Source organism: Dromiciops gliroides, chromosome 2 (genome assembly GCF_019393635.1).
Source record: "Dromiciops gliroides isolate mDroGli1 chromosome 2, mDroGli1.pri, whole genome shotgun sequence".
NCBI classification, from domain to species: Eukaryota; Metazoa; Chordata; class Mammalia; order Microbiotheria; family Microbiotheriidae; genus Dromiciops; species Dromiciops gliroides.
Window position 1 is genome coordinate 15,966,639 of NC_057862.1, and position 25,985 is coordinate 15,992,623.

At 36.0% G+C, this 25,985-nt stretch overlaps 1 protein-coding gene across 1 annotated transcript in view; it reads right to left on the reverse strand.

Annotated features, from left to right (window-relative positions):
• Positions 1-25,985, reverse strand: part of PCDH15 (protocadherin related 15) — a 2,141,593-nt gene that overhangs the window by 140,954 nt on the left and 1,974,654 nt on the right. Inside the window, exons 26-27 of the mRNA XM_043982395.1 lie at positions 20,278-20,418; positions 17,830-17,942 (exon numbers count right to left, since the gene is read on the reverse strand). Of these exons, the coding sequence (XP_043838330.1) occupies positions 17,830-17,942; positions 20,278-20,418 (254 nt within the window). The remainder of the gene's footprint in view (positions 1-17,829; positions 17,943-20,277; positions 20,419-25,985) is intronic.

The following is a 25,985-nucleotide window of genomic DNA, read 5'->3' on the forward strand; positions in this document are numbered from 1 at the left end:
TCAACCCTTAACAGAGACCATAGAAAAAGCAGAAGTGATTCAAGGTCTCTCTAATGTCAAAGATATTTCTATCCAGGTATCTCTCAACTGAACATAGTTCATCTGCATTAGTAACATTTTGAAAATATGTGTACAGGGTATTGCCCTTCTCACTGGAAACAAACATCTAATCCTGTTCACAAACTTGGTGTTCTTTGATCTATTCAAGAAAATCTGACCTTTCCATGATATTTACCTCTATGACTGATGACAAGTGAATTCTGGTTTTTATAAGTGTCTCAGCCCATCATTCTCAGGTAAATGTCAAACATCCTTCTTCAGAACTCTACCTCACTGGGCATGATGAAGTCAACGTAGTCTTAAACAACATTTGATATTTAGATGTCCATTTAAAACCTTTATGTTTTGGTCATAGTTGGTTCATGAAAATCTATTTGCTTACCTTAGATGTGGAAATAATTCAATGATCTTCCTAGAAATCCAAGGGAATCATGGAACAATCTCTATAATATTTCTACTTGATACCAAATTATGTCAGACTACTAATATTACAGAGCCCCAAAATCTTTAACTAAAACCAAAATAAGTTGACCATTCAGATGGACCAATGAACAATAGGGAGATGCAGAGTGGGTGAACTAGGCTAGAGTGTGTTACTAAGGAAGCCTCATATGCAATAATTAACTGAAAGACAGCATTTTAATCAATCAACCAACTTCTCTTTAACACTCATGGTTTGTTAACGTCTGCATATACAAAGGAAGGCAAGGACACCAAAATTGCCTTGCATTCAAGGAACTGACATATGATTGGAGGAGGAAGCTTGCAAAAATACCTATGTGATGTATGAGGTAGCAGAATGAAGCCTAATATTAAGAGAGCTGGCCTCAACACCAGGAAGATCTCAGTTCAAGTACTACCTCTGAAAAATACTGGTTCTCCAGTCCTAGGAAAGTTTCTTAGCCTCTTAGCAACCTAGGAAAATCTCAATGACTCTAAGTTGTAGAGCAGGTGTCAGCTGTATTGGTAAAGCTCCCTCACCAGGGAGCTCCCTGTATTAATGAAATAATACAATATCTGGTACACACAGCTTAAGAGGAAGGTACCTTTCAAGTGGAATGTCCAAGTGGCTTTTGAAACAGTCGGAAAGTAGTGTTTGAGTTGATTCTTGTCAGACAGAGAAAATCTTAAGAGTCAGAGGTGGGGGATAACCAATGAAAAGTCATGTAAATAGGAAATAGAGTATTTATGAGTTGTACAGGGAGGATAACATGGACAACCTAGTTCTTTTTAAGGAGATAAATGAAAGAATCCAAGAAAGACCTCCAAAACTATAGAAGACAAATCAGAGTTTCAAGGAATGTGATGGTGTGGAAATGTTGCTATTTGTACCAGAGTAAGGAGTACCCACATCAGTGAGATCACCCATTCATCAGAGTGTCAAAGGCCTTTTGCAATAGGTACAAACCATCTTATAAAAGTATGAAATGTACATACCAAAAGTAATAATAAAAGAGTTGCATATAGGAACCCAAACCCAATGATATAAATGAATTGAATAGCTAGAAATATGGAGGACAAAAAGGAAGAGAAAGAGTAAAAAAAATCATGATATTAGGCAGATAGAATCATAAAAATACATGAAACACTCAGCAGATGAATTCCGTAATAGGTAAAGGAAATTAGAATGTAAGCTTATGGAGAGAAGATTTTTTTTTAAATTTTTATCTCCATTGCTAAACATAATGCCTGGCAATTAGTTAATGGTTGTTGAACTTAACTGAATGATGATAAAATGGAGGGAAAGATTACACTACAATCAAATTAAAATGTGGCCTTTAAAAAATTAAAGTAACACATAGCTGAGGTTTTCTGAAAAGGATAATTATTTTTGTGATAAAAAATGAAAACCTTATGGACTAGAAAGTAATGCAGTACAGGGGTAAGAGTACCAAATTTTCTGTCACAGAGCCTGAGTTCAAATTCTACCTATTCTACACTATCTGCAGGCCTCTACTAAGTTACTTTCCTGCTAGTTCTTGGTTTCCTCCTCAGTAAAAATAGAGAATCAGATTAGATGAATACTAAAGTTTCTTCCAGTTCTACATCTTAGATTGTTTTGAACTTCATTGCAGTGCCTAAATCTGATATTTAAATTTTCCCCACCTCTCATTTTTTTCACAGTTTGACTTGCTTTGGGAATAAAAGTTGACCAATAATAAGATTACTTTCGACTGGCTCACTAGTCTCACTGACAAAACTGTATCAATTAAGCATTATATCCATGAATTTTTTCTTTTTTTTGTTTTTGTGTTGTGTGTGTGGGTGTGTAAAGCTGAATTTTATTTAAGTATGTTTAACTCCCCACTGTATAAGATAATCAGTCTTGAGACTTTAAAGAAAATCTGATATAAGGGAATTATAGACTTTCAGTTTCAGGTAAACAATTCACCAATGATGCCACAAGGATAATAAGTATTAATAAACTAGTTTCCACCAATTTTCTATGAGGTAGTGATGTACAGTGGTCGATGTTCTGGCATAGGGTCAGAAATGGCTGAGTGTGAATCCCACCTCATACATTTACTACTTGCGTGCTTCTGAGCATTTCATGTCTCTTGGCCTCAGTTTCCTCTTTTTAAAAAAGTAAACGTTTGGACTTGATAACTTCTAGGTTTCCTTCCCATCATAAGACCCTTCTCTAAAGGCTCATAATGCTATCATCTTCATCATGCCATCATCAAAGTGTCATGATGACATCATTAATATCAATTACATTTGAATAGCAAGTTGATGTTTATAAAATTACTTTACATATGTCTTTTATTTGGGCTTTACAGCAAACTTGTGAGGTCGGGATTATTGTTATTACTATTCTATATAAGAATAAATTGAGGCTAGATTAGGTAAAATGATTTTGTCAAAATGCTAAAATGCTATGCAAGTACAGTGCATTCCCTGTCCACTCCAAAAGGGTGGAAAGTCTTCAAATATGGGTAGGTGCTAGAAGAACTCTGTGTACACACACACACACACACACACACACATATATATATGCACATACACATAGGTAGATGCATAGATATATATAGAGAGAGACAGAGAGATGCAGAGTATATATATATATATATATATATATATATATATATATATGTATGTGTGTGTGTGTGTGTGTGCATATGTGTATATATACTGTGGTAAAAAGTACGCCAGTTTTTGAAGGACCACCCTTTTGGGGAGGAGACCGACGGAAGTGGAGTCCTTAGCAGCCAGGCTGGCATGCGTAGCCCATGCACAGCTGTCGGTCTCCTCCCCGAAAGGGTGGTGCTTCAAAACCTGGCATACTTTTGACCACAATACATATACATATACACATACCTATGTGTATATACACATACACACATATAGATGTACATAGATAGATACAGAAACAGAGGCATAGTATGTATATATGCATACATACACACATGTATATGTATATATTTTTATGTATGTATATGTACACACATATACACACACTCTGCCTCTGTCTCTGTCTCTACCTATGTCTCCATATATCCTTATCTCTCTCAATAGATATAGATATAGATATAGACATAGATACGGATACGGATACAGATATGGATGCAGACAGAGACAGAGACAGAGACAGAGATAGCGATAATATTTTGAGGATAAGCCTAGATGGATTCAGAGAGGATCATCACCTAATTGGTCTCAAGGCGATGATGTGTTTATCCACAGCAACTCTTAGAGACCTTTCTCTGGTGTCAGAGAGGGACTGTGTCTTTCACACTGATAAAATCAAAGACCAGTCAATTTTCTATGCATAAGCTAGAATGCTCCCATTACAAATTATGAAATCAGATTTCAAGGTCTTGTGATAACCAGTAGGATGGAGGATTAGATATTTTCTCCATTCCTTATGACTTCTCAAAATTCCACCAAATAAAATTTTTATGAAGGACCAAAAAGTAATTGTGGCTATCTTCCATGGCTAAGACCCTAAGAAATACATTGAGATAATAACCTGATTAATTAATAGCAAAGGAGGCTAATTCCTAACCTCTAACACATTCACTAAGAAGCCTCTTCCCCCATCATTCCTTTCACTCGGCCATAGTTGCACAGTGAGACCAATGGGATCCTTTGAGCAATTTCCTTGCTGAAGCTGTATTGTTTACCAGCATACTTCCTACTTCTGCCCTCAACCCAGAATTCTGTACAAAAAGTAATAGAATTCTATTCTGTCACATGAAGGTGAAAGTACAGGAAAGCAGAAATTTGCTCTACTCAAGGTGCTGGAGTAGTACTTAACTAAAGAAAAAAGAAATAGAGGGAACTGAGGCAGTGCATCAGGTCATACATGGGTCTATATTAGGCCTGAAGAAATAAAGGTTCTGGTATCAACCTGGAGAAAGTACAGACTCCCCAGAAGTCAGGTGGATTAGGAACTAAGAGAAGTGAAAAATGATTTTTCAATCTTGGAAGGAAGTTAAAGCAACTCTGATGTCTAGTCTTTTGGGGAATCAATCATTAAAGTGAAAGGAGTCAGAAAGTGAAAGATAAAAGAACATAAGCGGTGGGGAGAGACTGAATTACCAAAGATCTTAGGAAGAAAGGAATTCAGTGAAGGACATTGAGAATAAACAGATATAACAAAAAGGAAGATATAAATTACAGGAAAAAATGTGTTCCAAATCATCTAAACTTGTCCAATTACCTCTCAATAAATATTGCAAGTAAAGGAAAAATGAATCAACAGCTGATGAGGTATAGGACCCATTCAATTGCCAAGAGACTTTCTAGCCACAGAAGGATTTCTGAAAGGTTCAAAAGAGAAATAAGAATAATGAAAGAAGAATTTATGACTCACATTGTTAAAGTAGTTGGCAACATATATAAAAAAACCCAACAACTTTGAATCCATGGTGGTGAGTTTCTCCAAGTAGATGAAATAGAAAAAAACATGATTAGTGATTTAATACACAGAGAAGGGAAAAATTATGATTTTTAAAAAATTCACTATACAAGCAAAATAGATTAATCTCAAAGAGAAATTATGTTGAGAAAATTTAGGCATCACAAGTCTCTAAAGAAAAACAAAACAAAACAAAACATAAATTAAAAAAATCATTAAGATTATAATGCAAGAAGAATAGTATGAGAAAACTTCCTAGAGCTTCTGAGTACAGAAAGGTGCCAATCCAAAGACTCTAAGGGTGCCAGAACAACAATGACAACAACAAAAACAACAAACACTGATGCATATTCTAAAACAGTGTATAGTAGCAAAATTTACCCATTTCAAAGACAAACAACAAATTTTGCAGGTAACCAGTAGAAAGATCTTCCAAGATAGAGGACAGGAAGTTTTAATCGTACAAGACTATAATATATCTATCAGAAACAACAGAAGGGAATGGAGGGGATAAAAAAGTATTCTGAAGTACCAAGGAGTTCAAGATGTTACCTAAAGTAACATTGCAAGCCTGAGCCTAATCATAAATGTTGAAAAAAAGATGTATGTTCAATAGAAGAGAGGCATTTGAAATATTATATATACCCCCAATACACATAATGAATGACCAAATATCCCAAACCACAGAAATGCAAGAAAGGTAAAAATATACAGTAACCAAAGAAGGCAAAAAAACCAAAATAAATTACCATCAGTAAGAAAAAACAAAGAAAAATAATATTATACTAAGACTACTATGGGGTTAAAAAGAACAGGAACCAAAAAAAATGACAAAAATAAAACAACATTAAGGGTTTTTCCCCCTAAAAGTATAAAAGGAGATAAAAATGATAGTGGAAGAATAGGCCTGAATCATCATTGACTAAGCATCACAATGGCTCACATACAGGGGAGTCAACATTTTTTTATGGCATTAAACTGCAGAAAGGGAGGGTGCCTTAAAAGGGTGCAGGGGGAAGATTGAGGGGAAAGTGTAATGCTTTCCAATTTAGTAAATTGTAAATGAGGAAGGAAAAATACCTCCTGAGTCTCTCAGTATGGAGGTCTTTGGGAGAATGGGTGAGGAAGAAAAGAGATGGATAGAAACAAGGGTGGTGAGGAAGGGAGGATTTTCAAATCACTTATGGGAGCAGATGACATTGAAGAATATTCCCGTGGGGAAGAGATACATGAAATAGATATGTATCAATGTAGATGGAGGTCTTAAAATGGATATAATCTGCAGAGATTTTGTGCTTAGAGAGACTACCATCTGTAAGAAAGAGATGTCTGTCTTAGATTAAATCTTTTCTCAGGAGGAGAATCAGAGCTCCTGGATGCAACTTTCATCCAGAATAGTGGGAGGGCATTAACTCCGAGGAAAAAAAAAAATCACAGAAAATGTGTGAAAATTATCATGGGGAAGGCAGGGGGAATCACAACATCAGAAAGCATGTAAAAATTTCTACCATGGGACAATAGTACTATATTCGATATCTTCTATAGAAATTGATGTATGTAACCTTGTCAGAACCAAAAATGAGAAAATGAAAGATTTACAAGACAATAGCATCAAATCTATTTAGAAGGGGAGACTCAAAATAGGTAAAGGGAGTTTTAATTTCACAATGAAAAGAGAGACAAAGAAGAAAAAAATATTTAAGGCCTGTGAATCAAAGAATAAAAGCTTAGAATAGATAGAAAGGGAAGATAATTAATGAACACAAAGAGATAAAGAAATCCTTGTTTGAAAAATGCCCAGCAAATTGAAAAAAACAAACATTAACAAAAAAAAAATTGAAGGGGGAAGAAATTAATTCAGATTTTACAAAATTACTTTCCTCAAGTGATTTTGTAAAATCTGAATTCATTTCATTCATTTTAGATAAAAGGGAGAAAAGAATTGATAAGTAGAATTGAAAATAATACTAGGGAAATTAGGAGATAATCATATTTCTACAGGCTCACTTCCCTTTACTCTGAAGCTAACTCCTATTTCCCCCTTTTTTTTAAATTTTACTTATCAATTCTGAGAAAACAGAAGAAACAGAACAATACTTTCAAAAATATAAAATACCTTAATTGACAGAAGGCCAAATGGAAATTTCTAATAATTCAATCTCAAAAAAGAAAAAAAAATCAAGTTGTAGAGGAAGAACTACTTGTTATACATATTGGAGTAATCAAGGGGGGGGATGCCTAGACCTGATGTATACTCACAGAATGATTATATAAAACAGTTAAAGGGTAATAGCAATATTACAAAATTATGTTCAGAATGGAAAACAAATTCTACTAGATTACTTTTATGAGTCAAATACATTTCTAATACCTTATCTAGGAAAAGACAAAGCAAAAAGGTATAACTATAGATAAATAATGTTATTAAAATTTGATTAAACATTTTAAAATAAAATCCCATTCAAAATATAAGAGCAATTCAAGACATAATTTATCATAACCAAGTTAGATTTAGGTAAGGGATATAAGAATGGTATAACATTAAGTAAATAACCAATATCATCAATCATAATACAGAAAAAAATCTAAAATCACATTATTCTCTTGATAGATTCAGGAAAAAGCCTTTGAGAAAAAGTACAGGACTCATGGATGTTAAAATCTGACAAATTATAGTCATAATGGAATATTTTAATATGAAAATTATTTAAAACCAAAAGTGAACATCCTATGAAATTGGAATGAAATAGAAGCTTTTCCAGTAAATATTGGATTAAAGAAAGGATGCCTACTCTCTCAAGTATTATTGTACATATGTCTAGAACAACAGCAATAAGACAAGAAAAGTAATAATAGTTAACATTAAATACTGCTTATTATGTGCCATGCACTGTGCTAAGAGCTTTGCATTTATTATTTCATTTGATGCTCAAAGCACACTAGGAGTTAATAATAATAGCAATTCATATATACATAATCTAGTGCTTATTTCATGTCAGACACTGAATCAAGTACTTTACATTTATATCATTTCATCATCATAACAGCCTTCATAGGTAGGTGCTATTATTACCGCCATTTATAGAGGAAGAAAGTGAGGCAAAGAGAAGTTAAGTGACTTGCTTAGGATTACATAGCTAGTAATGGGTGGAGGTCAAACTTGAACTCAGGTCTCATTGACCTCAATCTACCCAATTCACTGAACCAGGAATAAAGGTATAAAAGGAGAGATAAAAGTACCCCTAAATTCTAAAGACATGGGGACTCACTTAGAATATTCTAGGAAATCATCAGATACTAATTATTAATATTTAAATCCAGCCTCAGTCCTTTATTGGGTTTGTGACCCTGGGCAAGTCACTTAAGCCTGATTGCCCCCCTCCAAAGAAAACAAATGCAATTAATCATTTAATTATCAGTAATTATATGAAACAAGTTGCTAGATAACTAGTAATAAGAGAAATGCAAATCAAAACAACCTTGAAGTTTCAGCGTACAACTTGTAAATTGGCAAATGTGACAAATGCTGAGAATAGTCAATGATGGAGGGATTATGGGAAGACAGGCACACTAGTGCATTGTTGGAGCTGTGAATCACTACAACAATTTGGGAAAACAATTGGCATCAAGCAGACAATGACTATCCCTTTATTAGGGATTCTATTTGGAGGCTTGTTCCCACAAGAAGGTCATTGATAAGAAGAAAGTCCAAATAGTAATCAAAATATTTACAATGTCAATTTTTGTGGTAGCAAAGAATTGGAAAATAAAGTAGAAGTCCATTAGTTAGGGATCATTAAACAAATGTAATGGAATATTGCTGTACTGTAAGAAAAAGCAATTATGATAAATACAGAGAAAAATGGATAGATCTATGTGATCTGATAAAGAAAAAGCAGAAACAAGAAAACAATGTACAAAAACCCCTGAATGCATTATACACAGAGCAACAACAACAAAACAAACAATACTGAGTGAGAAGAAATTAACAAAAACAGGTGTGGCCCCAGTGAACAGATATGAGTAAACATCTCCTGCCCCACTCCTTTACAGAGGTAGGAGTAGCAGGGGTCTGGAACTTTGAATATATTTTCAGACTTTTTGAATGTATTTATAAGTTTTGCTGACATTTTTATTTTCTTTCTCTTTTTTTCCCTGTAAGAAACAGTAATTTTTACATAGGATGACTTTCTAAGAGAGAATAATGAGAGAGAAATACACTGGGAAAAATCTTGATGAAGTAAAAAATAGCAAAACATAGATGTGTGTGTATATATATATACACAAATACATATACATATCACACTCGTATAAATATGCACATACATATATGTATATATAAACCCCAAACCAATATATACACATATGCATATATGCACATCCACATCCATATCCACAAGCATGTACATATATATATATATACACACACATACATATACGTACATACATATATAAAGGAAAGATTGTCCCTGCCCTAAAGGATCTTATATTCTATTATGGCAAGAGAACAAGTGTAGAGAGTGGAGGACAGGGAGAAATATTTTGATTTGTAAGGTTAGTGAGTAGAGATATAGACAAGTAGACTTTTTTCTTTCTTCCTTTGAGCAATAACATGATTGATTTGATTCTGCTTCAAGAACAGGAAAGCCCGGGCAGCAGAGTACTTAAGTAAGCAGGGGAATAAGAAGTCCAGGAGTAGTATGAATTGTGACTAGAACAAGGCCTAGATATAGTGGGTATCTGATGCTCCCATGAATTCCAATAGCACAGTACTGGGGCAGAGGGAGAGTTTGTGGTGGTTAGAACTCCAGAAGTCAAGATGGATCTTGAGAAGGTGGTCCAGCAATGGAAGGACATCAGCTCAGAGTCAGGCCTTGGTGTGATGTGTGACAGAGGTTATCCCCAATTAGAACAAGAGGCTCTGGGAAAGGGATTTCTCATGGTGTTAAAGTCCTATAGAACCCAATTTCTGGTCTAGGCAACAGGAAGCCTAGTTGCTTGGCCATCAGGACCAGAAATCATGGGAATATTCAATGGAGATAATTAAAAGTGGTACCAATTAAAGGGCTTAAGGAGGGGCAGCTAGATGGCGCAGTGGATAGAGCACCAGCCCTGGAGTCAGGAGTACCTGAGTTCAAATCCGGCCTCAGACACTTAACACTTACTAGCTGTGTGACCCTGAGCAAGTCACTTAACCCCAATTGCCTCACTAAAACAAACAAACAAACAAACAAACAAAATAAATAAATAAAATAAAAAATAAAAAAAGGGCTTAAGGAGTTCAAAGGAGAGAAACATTCAATCTGGGTGATGTGACCAGGAAAGGTCCAGCTTGAAGAATGAGGAAGAAAACTAGAAATGGAGGCACAGGTCATTCTAGAGTCCAAGAACAAAATGAGCTAAAGTTTAGAGGCCAGACATTAAGAGTTGTTGATGGCACTAAGTGACTGAAACTAAGCAAATATGGATGAGAATAGTGAAAGACAACCCTCTACAGATAGGCGGGTATCAGATTAAAGAGGAATCCAACATCAGGTTAAAGAGTTAGGCCTATATTGCATAGGAACTATTGGTGCTTAGCAAATAATATTTATGAGAAAAAAATGCACTTACATTTTGGAGTTACTTTCAGTTTGGAGTCTTAAAACAATAATCTCTTCCTTTGATATGCCTACTGTATTAAAATTATGAAAAAATTCTCATAATTATTAAATTCGTTCCACCTTCATTTGGCAGGCTTGAAGGAAGGCAAAAACAAAATATGGCTTCTACTAGTGTTCATTGTCACAACATAAGATCTAAGAACACTAAGACAGGAGATACAGATAGTATGACAGTTATATTCTGCTCAAGGGGATTGTTCTTGTTTAATGGAATCTTAGATGACATCTGCGGAATTGGTAAATAACTTTAGAAATCTTCCATTACATCTCCCTGCCCCTCCCCACCCCCAGAGGACCAGGACCATAAAAAACAAAAACAACAACAAGAAAAAAAAACCAGGAGCTTTTCAGCAGGAAAATGAGCTAAGGTAAAACATGATTAAATATGTATAATGAGGAAAAGGGAAATATTGGGCTCTTCTTTATGATGTTACTCACATATAGATCAAAGAGACTCTTAATCACAAATACGTCATGGGAACCCAAGTCATTTTATTTCTCTAGCAAACATTAAAGTCCAGAATGTGTCATTTATCATCCTTTGGATATGTGTGGTTTTGTACATTTAGGACTAAAGAGAAAGAAAATGGCAGGACTATTGTCATCACCCAACAGCCAGGCAATTGTCAGTAGTTCAAGACTTAAGTGGTTTCCATTTTCAGAAAGGATAATGGCCTCCAGTTTTCTGCCTGAGTAAAGGCAGTGTGAGGGGAATGACAGAAAATATGAGTGGGCAAGGCTCAGATCATTGTGATGACCTGAACAAAGCTAATTGACAGCTCATAAATCTCATTTGCACTGTGATAGAGTCTTCTTTTCTGATCGAGCCTATTTAACATCTCAGAGAACAAAAACACCTGGAGAAATTAATTCATTGTCTAAAAACTATTCAGTCTTATATAAAGCACCCAAAGTTAGTAAGGTTTGGGGTAGGAAATCTTGCTGAGCTGCAGGTTAAAAATAGTATTTACAAGGCCCTTTAAGAGTTGTAAAGTGCTTAAAATGGAATATTTAATTTGATTTTCACAAAAGCCACACAAAGTGGGTGCTATTATTTTACACCATTTTACAGACAGTGAAAAGGAGGCTAACAGGTTAAGAGACTCGCCCCAGGTCACACACCTAGTTATTTAGTGTCTGAGGCAAGATTTGAATTCATTTCTTCCTGATTGGGCCTCCAGTCCATTCATAGAATCACAGAACTTTAGAGTTGGAAGGAACTCAGCAACCATGTAGCCCAAACTATATGTGAAAGGAATTCCCATGATGCCATGTCCAATAAGCTGTCAACCAGCCTCTGCCTGAAGTCCTCTCATGACATCTGTAACATGATGTCATTAGACAAGGCACTTTCTAAGTTCCTTTCCTGCCCAACATCTATGGTCCTATGATCTCTGTCCTCAAGGACCTTGGTCTTCTGAATATACAATTTTCTGACATGTTCTTGACTTAGACACATATTGCCACTCCCATGACCACTTATGCTGCGATGATGATGGGCCTCGGATCTTTTCTAAGTTGTCTTGTAGTATGTTTCCATAGCAATTATGGCAAATGATATACTGAGGGAGGCCACAGGCCCTGGAAAGCACCCCTACTCTGCATACTGGTCTTTGTTTTGTTTCTATTTTTGTTTAGATTCGCTGCATAGCCAGGCTTTCAGCACAAGGTGTCAAGCTTTCCATGATTCTGGCACCAGATAATTGGCAAGTCTTTGTTCTCAGAGTAACCACAGTAATAAATAAATCTACATTTGTACAACCAACTATGTGCTTGGTGCCTCTAAATGAGGAAGGTGAAATGTGGTTATTTTCTAATTGGCACCAACTTTTTTCTTTAAAAGGAACATTAAGCAACATTATTGAAAATGCAAAAAAAAAAAACAATCACAGTGGGATAGTAAAGATCATAGTCAATAGTTTGCTGGCATCTGTTAAGCACCTACTATAGTCAAACCACTGTGCTAAATGCTGAAGATTAAAAAAAAAACCAGTCCCTGCCTTCAAGGAGCTCACTCTCAAAGTAGGGAGACTTCATATAAAAAGAAGGTGTAAAAGAAAGGTAGATCATAGCATAAAATTGGCAAATTTGTACCACAAAGTTTTTGTTAAAAGATGTGTTTGCTAATGTAGTTGACTTATTATCTCAGTAAGTTAGGGGGGGGTACTGTAACATAGTGGGTGGCATTCTGGATTTGGAGTAAGGATTACAACAGCATCCCTTGAGTATAACTTGTGCTAGCTCTGTAGTTCACCTTTGGCAAGTCACAACCACTTTGGGAATCAGACCACTCTCTATGACTTGTGTGTTAAACTATAACAAAGTGAGATCAGTGCTTTAAGAAGGATTTACTCCCCTGATGAAATTTTAGGCAAATCATCAATGTCAGCCAGACTTTGTAATATTTCTAACATTCATTCTTGGGCTTTCTCTTTTGTTCTATCATATGTGAGCCATGGTACAAATTCCCCTTCTTCTACAAAGTAAGATTACTGACCTATTATGAAGAGGCCACAAGACTTGAGCTATTTAAATTTCTACCTAAAAGGATGGTCCATACAATAGCTTTATGCCTGTGAGTCCTAAAATGCTATGATTTCCAAAGAATTGAAGAGGAATATCACCTCAAGGGCAATAGAGAAGTATGTGTCAGGTGTAATCAGACTGCAACCATTAAAACAAAGGCACAGATTCAGTGTTTGATGAAACAGTATTATACAAATATATGGGTGGAAAAGAAGAGAAGTTGGTCATGTAGAGAGGAAGCAGATTTGAGGGATGGCCCTTGTGCTTTACAGGTATCTCTCCTAAATAATGAGAAAATAAAGAAGGCTCCAAGCATAACCAATTGATTCCCTTGTAGCAAACCCATGGGAGAACTTGGACAGGACCAGCACACACTGGGCAGGTTTGGATGGGTGCACCATTGGACAGAACTTCCTAATCAATGAACTTGCAAATCCATTTGAATATCAGAGAGAGAGAATTCTGATGGTCCATTCACATTCTTTCATATCTATCTTCTTAATGATAACAATAGTAATAACTCACTTTTCTAGAAAGTTTTAAGCTTTACAAATCACTTTCTTTTACAATAGTTGTTGGAGGTAGGTAACCCAAGTGCAATTATACGAATTTTACAAATAAAGGAATTAAGCCTCAGAAAAATCACATTGCAACTGCAAGGTCAGAGATGAAATTTGGACTCAGATTTCTTGATGGCAAAGTCATCACTCTATTGACTAAAATGCACTAGAAAAGTTCCTGAATCCATTATTGGGGTGGTATTGGAAGTTAATCAGGGAGAACATTTGTTAAACACTTTTCATGTTCCAAACACAGGGCTAAGTCTGTTAAATGAGACTGTGATGGAAATACAGAAAGAGGGGGTTGAAATAAAATGGGCGACATGGAGTCCTGCTTTGACAAGGCTGCAATGATTATTTCTTCTCTGACTTCCACCTAGGTAAGGCATGCTATTGCTCCTTAAATTTCATAGCTCACATAGGGTTCTTTTTTTTTCCTTGTCTGAGTTTATTCCTCTACCCAATTACACTGAGGGACCACAGCCAACAAAGTGTCTCCTAGACCTATATGGGATAGGGGCAAGTGAGCCTCAGAAGTTTGCATTGCTCACTGAAGGACTCCACATATGATAACATGTCTGCCTTTTCTTGGTTTCCTATTAGAGATAGAAATTTTCCCTTTGGCCAGGCCAGTCTCATTAGGAGCACCCTGTGTTCATAGAAGATTTACTTATCAAGTAAATAATCAGTGCAATGACCATGTATGAGGTCTCCCAGCTTTGACATATTCAGAAATGTAATGTTGTTATACATTAAGTGAATTACTTGCCAATTCAACTACACGCCATCCATCCATCCATCCATCCATCCTTCAATCAATCAATTGATAAATATTTGCTAAGCACTCATTATGTGACAGGCATAGAGCCAAGCACTGGGGACACACAGGCAAATGTGAAATAGAACTTGCCCTTGTAACTTACATTCTAATTTGGGAGATAATATACATGAACATAAGACTATGAATCATGACCTTGTCAGTGTATGTTCTGTATCACTTCTGATTTTCCTATTTGGATGGTAAAACCAATCTCATTTTAATGACCTTGGACTTAATCTAAGATGCCATCTAGAATCCACTGGCTGGATGTCATCATTAAAGTGTCATCTGCAAATAGGGATAACTGGAGAATCTCACCACTGAGAGGATGAATCCCTTGTACTTTTCAACTTTGTGCCAGAAATACTTGCAAGAAGCTTTTAGGAGCATCTTCATCCCCACCTCATGCCTCACTTAACATTGATCCTCAATGAAATAATTGGTTAATTGAATCCAATTATCTACATGTTCTCATGTGTCATAGAATATTCTCTGATATTAATATTAGTACAAAGGCTAGTTAGATGGAATAGAGTATTTACGGTTGCCTTTTGTTCTGCTGAGTCAAGTGACTTATTTTCCCATCAATATATGTTTGACACAGTGGGGTTTTAGATTCTGTACACTTTCAGTCAGTTGTGTGATAAAGATACTATCTACTTGGGAAAATTGCCGGAAAACTCCTGTCCATTCCCCTGTCAGGTTTTCCTCAAGGATGAACTGGCGATCTGAATAGGCCCTCCTCATGATGACTGGTTAGACACGAGAAAGTAAGATTAGTAAGACCCTGTGATTTTTCAGCCTCCCTTTCTGAGGTGGCAATCCTGGCTGGATACTCTGCATGCTCTTTCAATCTCCCCCACTTTGGGATATCTTTTTTTTAAATGCTTGCTAAGTGCTTTTAACATTCTATCGCCTCCAAAGAAAATTTACTTTGTAAATTTTCTTATGTACAATCTAGAATGATTTATTACATTTAGAAATGATGAGAAACTTCTGCAATGGTGCAGTTCTTCCTCCTAGATAGCTTTAAGTGTCATCTAATGTATAACAATAGCTAGTATATAGAGGGTGTTTTAAAGTTGGCAAAGTACTTTACATACATTATTTCATTGTTTATTTTTTTTCCCTCACAACGACCCTGGGATACAAATGCTATTATTTTCCTCATTTTATAGATCAAGAAATTGAAGCAGAGAGAGGTTAAATGAGCTCCTTAGAGTAAAATAGCTAGTAAGTATTGGGGTAAGATTCACAATCAGGTCTTCCTTATGACAACTCCAATATTTCATACACTGACACCTGTCTCTATTTTACATTGAAATGAAATATAGTAAAATAAATTAATAATTATATTATTTATATATGTATATGTGTGGTCATATACATATACATGTGTGTAAATATATAGGTGAACATGCATATGTGTACACATAAATAGGTATGTATAGGTATACATGTATATATGTAACTATTCCAGCGTCCTGGAGAGGACACTCCAGCTACTCCTCATGGGGTAGATACAACACGGGATGCGGCAGTTACTGGTTATAAATCACTCAGGAGCTGCGACTCCCACATCGGACTGCACAGCCACACTGTGGCCTGTGGCTCTTCAAGGCGCTGATCCATGGTCGTCCGCGACTGGTGGAGGCCTACTGCTACTACTATGTAAATATGTATATATAAATATATGTGTCTACATTTACATATAGGTATAGACACACACTCATATATTGCAAAACCTGGTTTATTCAAGTATCATTGACTGGGGCAATTCAGAGAAAAAAATTGACTCAAGTTGTCAATCTGGTATCATATACTTCTGTGGTTTGGGAATCTTGTGTGATATTCTGCCAGCAATACAAATCAGAGACCCATTCTACCCCTTTCTTCCTGTGCGATTCTGGCCCATGTATTATTCTGAATTTGACATAGGAGGTTTAACCAACATGTTGGGTACTTCCTCACTCCCAACTTCAAAATGATATAGGTAGAGTTCCTGGTATGCCCCGTTCTTGCTGTATGATCCAATATTGAGTTAGGAAGACCTGGATACTAATAATGCCTTGGATATATACTAGCTATTTTTTTGGTTGTTGTTTGTTTTGTTTTGGTTTGGTTTTACTATACTTACTAGGATAAGGCACTAAATTTCTCAGAAAGTTAGTTTCCCTGTTTGAAAAATGGGGATATTAGCACTTATTTCATAGTGCTGTTGTTAGGATCAACTAAGCTAACATATGCAAAATGCACTGAAAACTTAAAGGTCCTATAGGAATGCTAACTATTGTTATTATTTTATTTTTGTTGTAAATATATTTCTTGATGACATATTTTACTCTGGTTCTTTGAAGTTATGATATTAAAGCTTAAAACCACACCAAAAATTTTGAGAAATCCACTCTTTCGCCCTGTTCCTACCATCCATCTTCCTTTCCACTTTCTCTGAATGATATTTGTTTCTTAACTTTTTAGAGAATGGAAGTTGTTTTGTGATTCAGATTATGTAGGTATGCCCTGACCATATCTGGGAGAAATTGAGGGAAATGAAAAGGACCTTGTATTTTCCAAACACACTAGTTTAAATTCTGAACCTAACTTATGAATTTGCTCTATATGTCCTGGGTACACATACACACACATTAATGGAAGAACTCAGTGCATGTCATGAACTATACAGTAGACATTCTTTACCCATTAATTTTTCCCTCTGTGGATGTTTAAGCCTCATACCATATTATCCCTAGGATCAAATACAAAATCCCCTTTTTGTCTTTTCAAGTCATTCGTAAAGTTACCATGTGCTACCTTTCCAGTCTTGAGCTTATATAGATAGAGATATGTAGTTACAGTTATACCTCTATGATCCAGTGACAATTGCTTCTGATGTTCCTGGATCATGACACTCTATTTTCTAACTTTGGCCATTTTTGCTAGGTATTCCCCATGTCTAGAATTCTTTCCCTCCCTTTTTCTGCCTCTTAGCTTTCCTGGCTATTTTAAAGTTTCAGTAAATGCCCCACTTTCCTCCAGAAGCCTTTCCCAATCCTCCCAAATATTAGTGTCTTCCCTTTGAGACAACATCCACTTTATCCGGTATGGATCTTCTTTGTACATAGTTCTTTACATGTTGGTTTCCCTCATTGGACTAAGAATTCCCTGAGAGTGGGTTGGCTTCCCCCCCCCCCTGCCCACTTCCTTTGTATCCTCAAAGATTAGGATAGTGCCCAGTACATAGTAGGCACTTAATAAATGTTTGTCTCCTGATTCCCAAGTGGGTGTCCACCAAATGTTTTAAATTCCCACCCTGCCCCCATGTGGTGATTAAGCCAATACCTATATTCCTCTTGTGTGAAGCGTGGGATTTCTCCAGGATGCAAGACAAGGATTTTCACTGTGGCACTTCCAGACATCACAGGTTCCCCATCATCAAAAGCAACAACTTCCAACTGGGGGGGAAATGAGGTTAAATAAATAAAATCAAAGTTAAAGAGGGTATTGTCATCCTAAATGTCTGTCCTGTATTTAGGTTGGTACAGAAAATCTTTTTCATCATGATCACATAATGATTTTTTTTTTTAGTGAGGCAATTGGGGTTAAGTGACTTGCCCAGGGTCACACAACTAGTAAGTGTTAAGTGTCTGAGGTCGGATCTGAACTCAGGTACTCCTGACTCCAGGGCCGGTGCTCTATCCACTGCACCACCTAACTGCCCCAAATAATGATTTTTTAAAAAAATCAACTTTTAAAGCTATTTTTCTTTCTTTTCATAATTCTTTTTAAATTAAATGATTCTCCCCCTGTCCCCCAGGAGTTGACTGGTTGCTTCAAACTAAAGAATATATCATATCATCTCACTCTGGAGGAGAAAGTTAGGAAATATTTACAGATTCAATGCAAATTCTTCTGCCATTGTCAAAAATATATATAATAAGTGAACAGTAAATAAAATATACAGAGAACTATAGAAATACGAGCATGATGAAAACAAAAGGAAACCCTAGAACTCCTGTCAATTAGGTGATATTGGGATACTATTAAATATTCTCTTTCTAATGGACATTTCTCTTTGATAATAATAAAAAAATCTCTGAAAATATTTAAATAAAACTTTTCTAATATCTGAAATTAGTACACACTATAATACTCCAAAGGATTTGGGATGTTATCAATGTGAATAATTTCTCCAAGGGTGCCGATCTTAACCCAGCCATGCCTACCCATCCTTGCAACTCTTGTCCAGGTTCTTTCCTAATTTCCCATAGGGGATCTACTCTAATCTCATTCAAATACTTTTTATATCATGGGTATGACAATGGAGTATGTAGTTGGTCAATTGTTTTTTCCTTATGCTCTTCTCATTATCAACCCATGTCATTTTCTCAGTTACATAACTGACATCAATTATTTTGTTAATAGCATCTAATTTCTAGAATAGACAGAGCCATAAACTAGCAATTTTGGTGGCCAAGGCAAAAAAGTACAAGATATATCCTTAAATATACTTTTAAATTCATAATGTGACTATGTGTATCTATGTATATATGTCTAGACTACATGCATATATATACACATAAGTGTGCATGCATATATATTTGTATGTATGTATGTCTGCATGTATGTATTTTAGAATTGTATTTTCATCAATGGAGTGTACATCCAGTGTCCCTAATATATATCAGATGGCCCAATCATGGAAAATGTAGTCTTGGAGAATGACTCGGAATGCTGAACAGTGTAGACTCCTGCCCAATATCACATAGTTTTACTAGTATGAATCAGAAACAGAGTGGAAGTCAATGTTTACTGAGCCGAAGACTAACCTTCTATCCACTGGGCCATCAAGCATCTTGAGGGAATTGAGACAATTTACTTTGGTAGGAGGAATAAAATTATAATAAATGCTTACATATCAGTATTATTAATAGTGCCTTCAATTCAGTAGCTTCCTATTTTAATTAATTATGCTTGCTAATTAGCTGCCAAGCTCCTAGGAGGTAGGACTGCTGAAGTATACAGGTGTCCATTTTTTTTTCACCTTTTCAAGGTCAATATCATGAGGCAAATTCCCTGATGCTCTTCTAATCCTCCGAGAATAGATATTGATCGGGGGAATCACCATGTGGCATTTAAAAGACTGAGCCTTTATCTAGAAGACCACTCTAGAATTTCAGCCTCTCACTTAGGAAGAAATAACCTAAAAGCATCATAAAGTTCATCTAAAACCACAATGTACTTAGAGAAAACCAAATATTATAAGCAGAAAAAGAACTGACACACATATATGAAAATATAGATAATAAAATATGAAATTAGATGGAGGTTAACTAAAAATAGCTTCAAATGATAACGTCATAGTACTTATTAAGCTTACTTGAGAAAAATGTCACTTTGAGTGTATAAAAACTAAGTCCTTTACTTATGCCTTGAAAGATTACACTATATTTCTAATATACTATCTTAATAGGCAGATACAAGTTGGATATATTTTGTGTACCAGATTCTAAAATATCTTAAAAGAAAACCAGATTGATTAGATTGTAAACTTCTGGAGGGCAAAACCTATCTTTTGCTTCCTTTTGTATCCCCAGCACTTACCACAATGCCCACCAGAGAGTAAGTACTTAATAAATCTTTATTGATTATTAGTCAAATATTCACAATATCTTCAACAGAATTTGGAAAATTGATATCATTTCCAAAGTCTAAAAAAACCAAATAAATTTGGCACACAAGAGAGAAAAGCAAGAATACCAACAAATCATCAAGAAGAATTGAATCTACCTTAAATATTGTACTGGGTTCTTCATTGAGATTCACTCGAGTGATGACACGTCCGGAATATTCTTCTATGTCAAATATGCTTGCTGGGTAAGGATATTGTTTGTCTTCCACTCGGTACCGCACATGGCTTGCTGGTAACCCCTGGAATGAAAGTGCATGCTATGAAATGACCATTTACAAAATAAAAACCAGAAACTATTGAAAATCACAGTTACAAAGTTTGTGCTCCTTTACAAATGAACAACATGTTTCTTTGACATACTTTGCCCCATTTTAAAATGCAGAAAAAGCCAAGTTAGAACAAATTGGGCAGAGGGCCCGTCTGAATTGGAATCTAAATGAGAGAGTATTTGAAAAGGAACAATATCCGTATCATGTTCATCTACATCATCTTTGTCTGCTTATATCTCTGCCAATATCAACACTGACGGATGATATAGATCCAGACAAAGATACAGATATAAAAGGGTGCTTTCGATATCTACAATTATAGATATACAGATACACACTGTTTTTCTTTCCTTCCTTTTTGCAATGACAATCTTCAGAAGGTTCTCATAATTCATACTATAAAATAACAATACCTTACATTTATGTAGATTTCTAAGGTTTACAAACACTTTATATAGATTATCTTATTTGATCTACAACAAAAACAAAATCCTTGGGACAAAGATGCTCTCTATTATATAGTTGAGGAAGGTGAGGCCAAGAGAGATAAATTAACTTGCCCAAGGTTAATAAATGCCTAAGACAGGACACCTGCCTTAGACTCAGATCTAAAGGTTTCTTGATGTCATAGCAGGCATATTATTCCATATGATAGGCTGCCTCTTAAAATGAAAGGTATAGGTTAGATGACACAAATAGTTTCTTGTAACCCTTGGATCCAATGACTGGTCATTGTGCCAAGACTTGACTCTATGATTCTTGAATAAGCGCAAAGAAAGCTCATAATCTTTGCTTCTCCATCACCAAAACTACACTGCTTTGGGTTTTATCTCTTCAGGTTCCTTTGCTAAGAAACTGAAAAACTAACCAGGATTGATATGATTTTAAGATTAGAGATTCGAGGGACTTGAAGATCTTTTATCAATTAGGAAAATGGGGCACAGAGAAAAGTGACTTGCCCTAAGACCAGAATGGGTAAGCGGCAGTATCAGAATTTGAACCTAGATCTTTAGCCTTTTCCTTGCTCAGATGATAGATGTATAGAAAGAACTATCTTCACAAAACACTGTGTTAGACTTGATGCTGGAAAGAAACAGTGTCATCTTGCAGAAGGAGATTCTTTCCTAATTTCTCTAAAACCACAATGATAGTGGGGTTACTACTCACATAATAAATGAATCATTATTTAGGAAAACATAACAGCTATCACTAAAATATGCATATGTCATTTTAAAAGGGGGAAAGCTTCCTCTATTTTGCTATTGTTGTTCAGTTCTTTCAGTCATGTCTGACTCTTCATGACCCTGTTTGGGGTTTTCTTGGTAAACATACTGGAGTGGTTTATCTTTTCCTTTTCTAGTTCATTTTACAGATGAGGAAACTGAGGTAAATGGGGCTAAATGACTTGTTCAGGGTCAAATAACTAGTAAATAATCTCTTTTGTTTTTGGTACTGTTGTTTTTTCTTTTTGGAGGTTTTTCCTTCTCGCTCTGATTCTTCTTGTATAACATGACTAATGCAGAAATATGTTTAATGTTATATATCAGATTACCTGCTAGGGGAGGGGGTAGGGAGGGGAGGAAGGGAGAAAAACCTGAAATTGGAAATCTTATCTAAACAAAGATTGAAAACTTAAATTAATTAATTAAAAAAATAACTAGTAAATATCTGAGGTCAGATTTGAATTCAGGAAGAGGAGTCTTCCTGACTTTAGTCCTGACACTCTATCCTCTATGTCCTCTGGATGTCCAACAAAAAATAATTAAGCAGGAAATTTTGTGAAGGAAACAAAATGAAACAATATCACCCTTCAGGGAGTTTACATTCTCTTGTGTATTTCCTTGATTTGACAATAAAACGATTCAAAATCAGAATACAGGGGAGGAAAACAGAATTGATTTCCGCCCCTTTATGAAGAAGTCAGCATTCTCCCAGCATACATGAGAATACCAAACTGCTTTTCCTTTTCCTTTTAGGAAAATATTAACTTTCTCAGATCCTGTTTCCAGTATAGCCCAGATAGGAAAGCTAGCTTGTGTGTGTGTGTGTGTGTGTGTGTGTGTGTGTTTGTGAAACAAATACTTCCTTGTGCTTCTCCTTAACCTACTTTCAAGATAACAGATATGACCCCAAACACTCCAAAGTAATCTTTGACTCTAAAAGTGAAGCATGTGTCCAGAACAATGAATGACAGTCCTTCTCCACCCCCACCCCCCACACACAATATCCATTGTGTTGCTACAATCCCATCTTGAATGTTGTGCTCAGTAATGGCCATCACATTGTAGGAAGGGAGATGATAAATTTGGTTGATATGGAGGAGTGGCACAGCATAGGGGGAGGCTAGGAGATCAGAGCATAAGAGCAGAAGTTTGAAAGAAGTAGTGATGTTTAGCCTTGAGAAGATTTAGAGGTGACAACATGGAAGACTTCATGGCTATTGTGGGGAAGCAGCAGGATGTAGAGAGCCAGCCTCAGAGGAATATAGACTGGGGTCAAGTACAGCCATGATATATCCCAGCTGTGTTACCCTTGGCAAGTCAATGGACTTCTCAGTCCTTTATAAGACTCAATATGTTTAAGCTGCAGAGTAGGAACACCTTTGCACTGTCAGATGAAGTTCTACACTAATGAAATCACAAATGTATATAAAAAAAATGTATGAGAGATTGGACATGATAGGTTTGGGCTTTGAGGGTAGAACTGGCGCAATTTGTAGAAATGCAAATGGAAGGTTTGGCCTCCATGGAAAACCTTCCTGACAATTAGAAGGACCCAAAGGGGCTCTTTTCAGAGGAAATCTACTTCAACCCTTTCATTTTTAGAAGAGGAAACCAAGAATTTTATTCTGTGTGTATCCATGGATTAAAGAGGCATGATAATCATTAGCTACACTTGAATGACTGAACAACAACAACACTCTGTATGCTATTGGAGTTCTTTGTCAGGACGCACCCTTCCACTAGAGTCTATTGCTCTCCCTCCTCACCTCACCTTTTGACTTCCTTCAAGTATCAACTAGAATCCCACCTTCGAGAAGAAGCCTTACCAAAGCTCTCTTAATTCTAACACCTTTCCTTTGTTGTTATTTCCTATTTATCTTATATAAAGCTTGTTTGTTCATAGTTGCTTGCTCATTTTATCCTCTATTATACTGTAAATTCTTTAAGAAAAGGGACTCTTGATTTTCTTTGTATTCCCAGCACTTACCACATTGTCTAGCACATAGCATGTGCTTAATGAATGCTTATTTACTGAATGATTTTTTTTTTATTGAGAACCCTTTCTACACCTCTGTGGCTACATTCGTATGCATACATATATTGCTTTGGCCATAGTAGAATTGAGTGTCTGAAGCCAAGGAGGACCAAGAAATCAAGGAGTGAAGTATTAGAAAATGTAGTCTAGAAATTGAACTACAGAATGCTCTCTAAACTCTGTCAAGATTTTGAGTGTACCATTGTATCCTGGAATTTTTCCCACGTGTTTTATGCCATTGCTCTAAATTTGTCTGGAATTCAGGCTGACCCCAGTCATACTTTAATTAAAGGTCATGCATTGTTTGTCTCCCCACATGCCAGCCAGCAGCCTTGCTAGGGCAGCTCTGATCCCCTCTCCTTTCCCTGTCCTGGAACAATGACCAAATTAGCTCAGCCATTGTTTCAGGAAAGATTTTGTGATCCTGTTCCTCTATGACCCATTCTTCTTCCCTGAAACTTTTAATAATGACAATCATGATGGTGGTGATGATGCTGACAGTGATTGTGATGGTAGCTAGAATTTCAATAGCATTTTAAGCTTTGAAAAACAATTTGCAAATTTTCTTTCAAGTAATTCTTATAGCACCCCTGGGAGGTAGGTACCAGTATTATCCCCAGTTTACAGGTGAAGGAAGTGAGGCAGATAGAAATGAACTGACTTGCCTAGCAGCATACTGCTAGAAAGCATTTGAGGCAGGATTTGAATTCTGGTCTTTTTTTACTTCAGGCCCAGTGCACTGTCCACCATATTTTCCCTCAAAATGTAGCACAATGATTAGGAGCAATAAATGTGCATTAAATAATTTCATTCATTCCAGATTCTCAGGAGTAAAATTATTTGGAGAAAAAATCAAAATTGCTTAAGCACAACTAAGAAAATAGAGATAAGGACCATACTTCAGATATCTTCCTTTTCTGTCCTTCCCACAAGGAACTCACTGTACTTGTCAAAAGAAAGACTGCTATTTTCAGAAGACTGAATATTGAAACTCAATAAGACAACCCCCCAGAAATTTTCAAAGGAGACATGTCAACACAGTGCTTTGTTTCAAGAAGCCCTTTAAAATTTTTATCTTATTTTCAAAGGTGAATAATGAAGTAGGGGTGATCTCTGAAGGCAACACCTTTGGGAGACAGACTATACTCAGTAGATGCTCAAATCCCAACACAGACCTTGCCTGAATGATCATTGCTCAGGACAAATGGCTTTGAAGAAAGGGGGAAAAAAGAAAGAAAAATGCTTTGCTTTTGCTAGAAGATTAATATCACTGAGACATCAAAATTCCCAAAGGATGAAAAATTGAGGGCTGCCACCTAGTTTGTTATTTTAAATTACTATTAGATGACTGTTTCAAATTTTCCAGGCCCCCAAAGATACTGGATTCCACACAGAATACATTAAAACATTTGGTGGATATTTAAAAAGAAAAATTACTTGCATTTTTATAGGACTTTACGAAAATGGAAACTGGTAGCTGGCCCGAGCCAGAAAACGGTATCAGACTTCAATTGACAAACTTTTATTCTGCCTTCTTAAATTCAACTCGAAATTTTTGTTATAGAAAACAAGATACAGGGATTTAGAGCTGGAAGGGATATAGAGATCAGTCCAGTCCAAATCTCTCCTAATTTGTCCTGTTTGGGAGAAGACAGTTTCTTTTATAAATCTAGCATCTGCGCTTAGCATAATGCTACTAATTAATGCTTGTTGCTTTTTTTACTTAAAGTTTTTTTTTTATTCCCTTTCTTTTACCTCATAATCATTTCCAAATGTACCACCTGCCTCCCTCCAGTGAGAATGGATAGAAAATGAGCCAAACCCACTGGCCCGATGACCGTATCTCCCAGCATTGGCAAAATATGCCACATTCTACACCCCTAACATCCTACCTCTCGTAGAAGACAAGTACATTTCCTCATTTCTACTCTGGGGTTGATCTTTATTTTATTCACTTTCACCTCTTAATAAATGTTTATTGAATGGAATTTGTCCTTAAATTGAATTTTACAGCTCAGTACTTGAAACCCGGAACAGAAAAGTGAAGCAATCTAGGTCAAGGAGGAAATAAGGGGCCAAGTCCAGATTTGAAGCCAGATGCTTTGTTTCCCACTCCTGGGCTCTTGCTGCTACTGGCTCTCTCCTTTGGCTGGTTATGTGTCTAATTTTTGTCAGTTAAACATAGAAAAATCATTTATTTTCTAATTACTAAATGTTCACAAATACTTAAACACAGGCCAACGTCAATGTCAAAAATTGAATTCATATTTCTTTGAAGA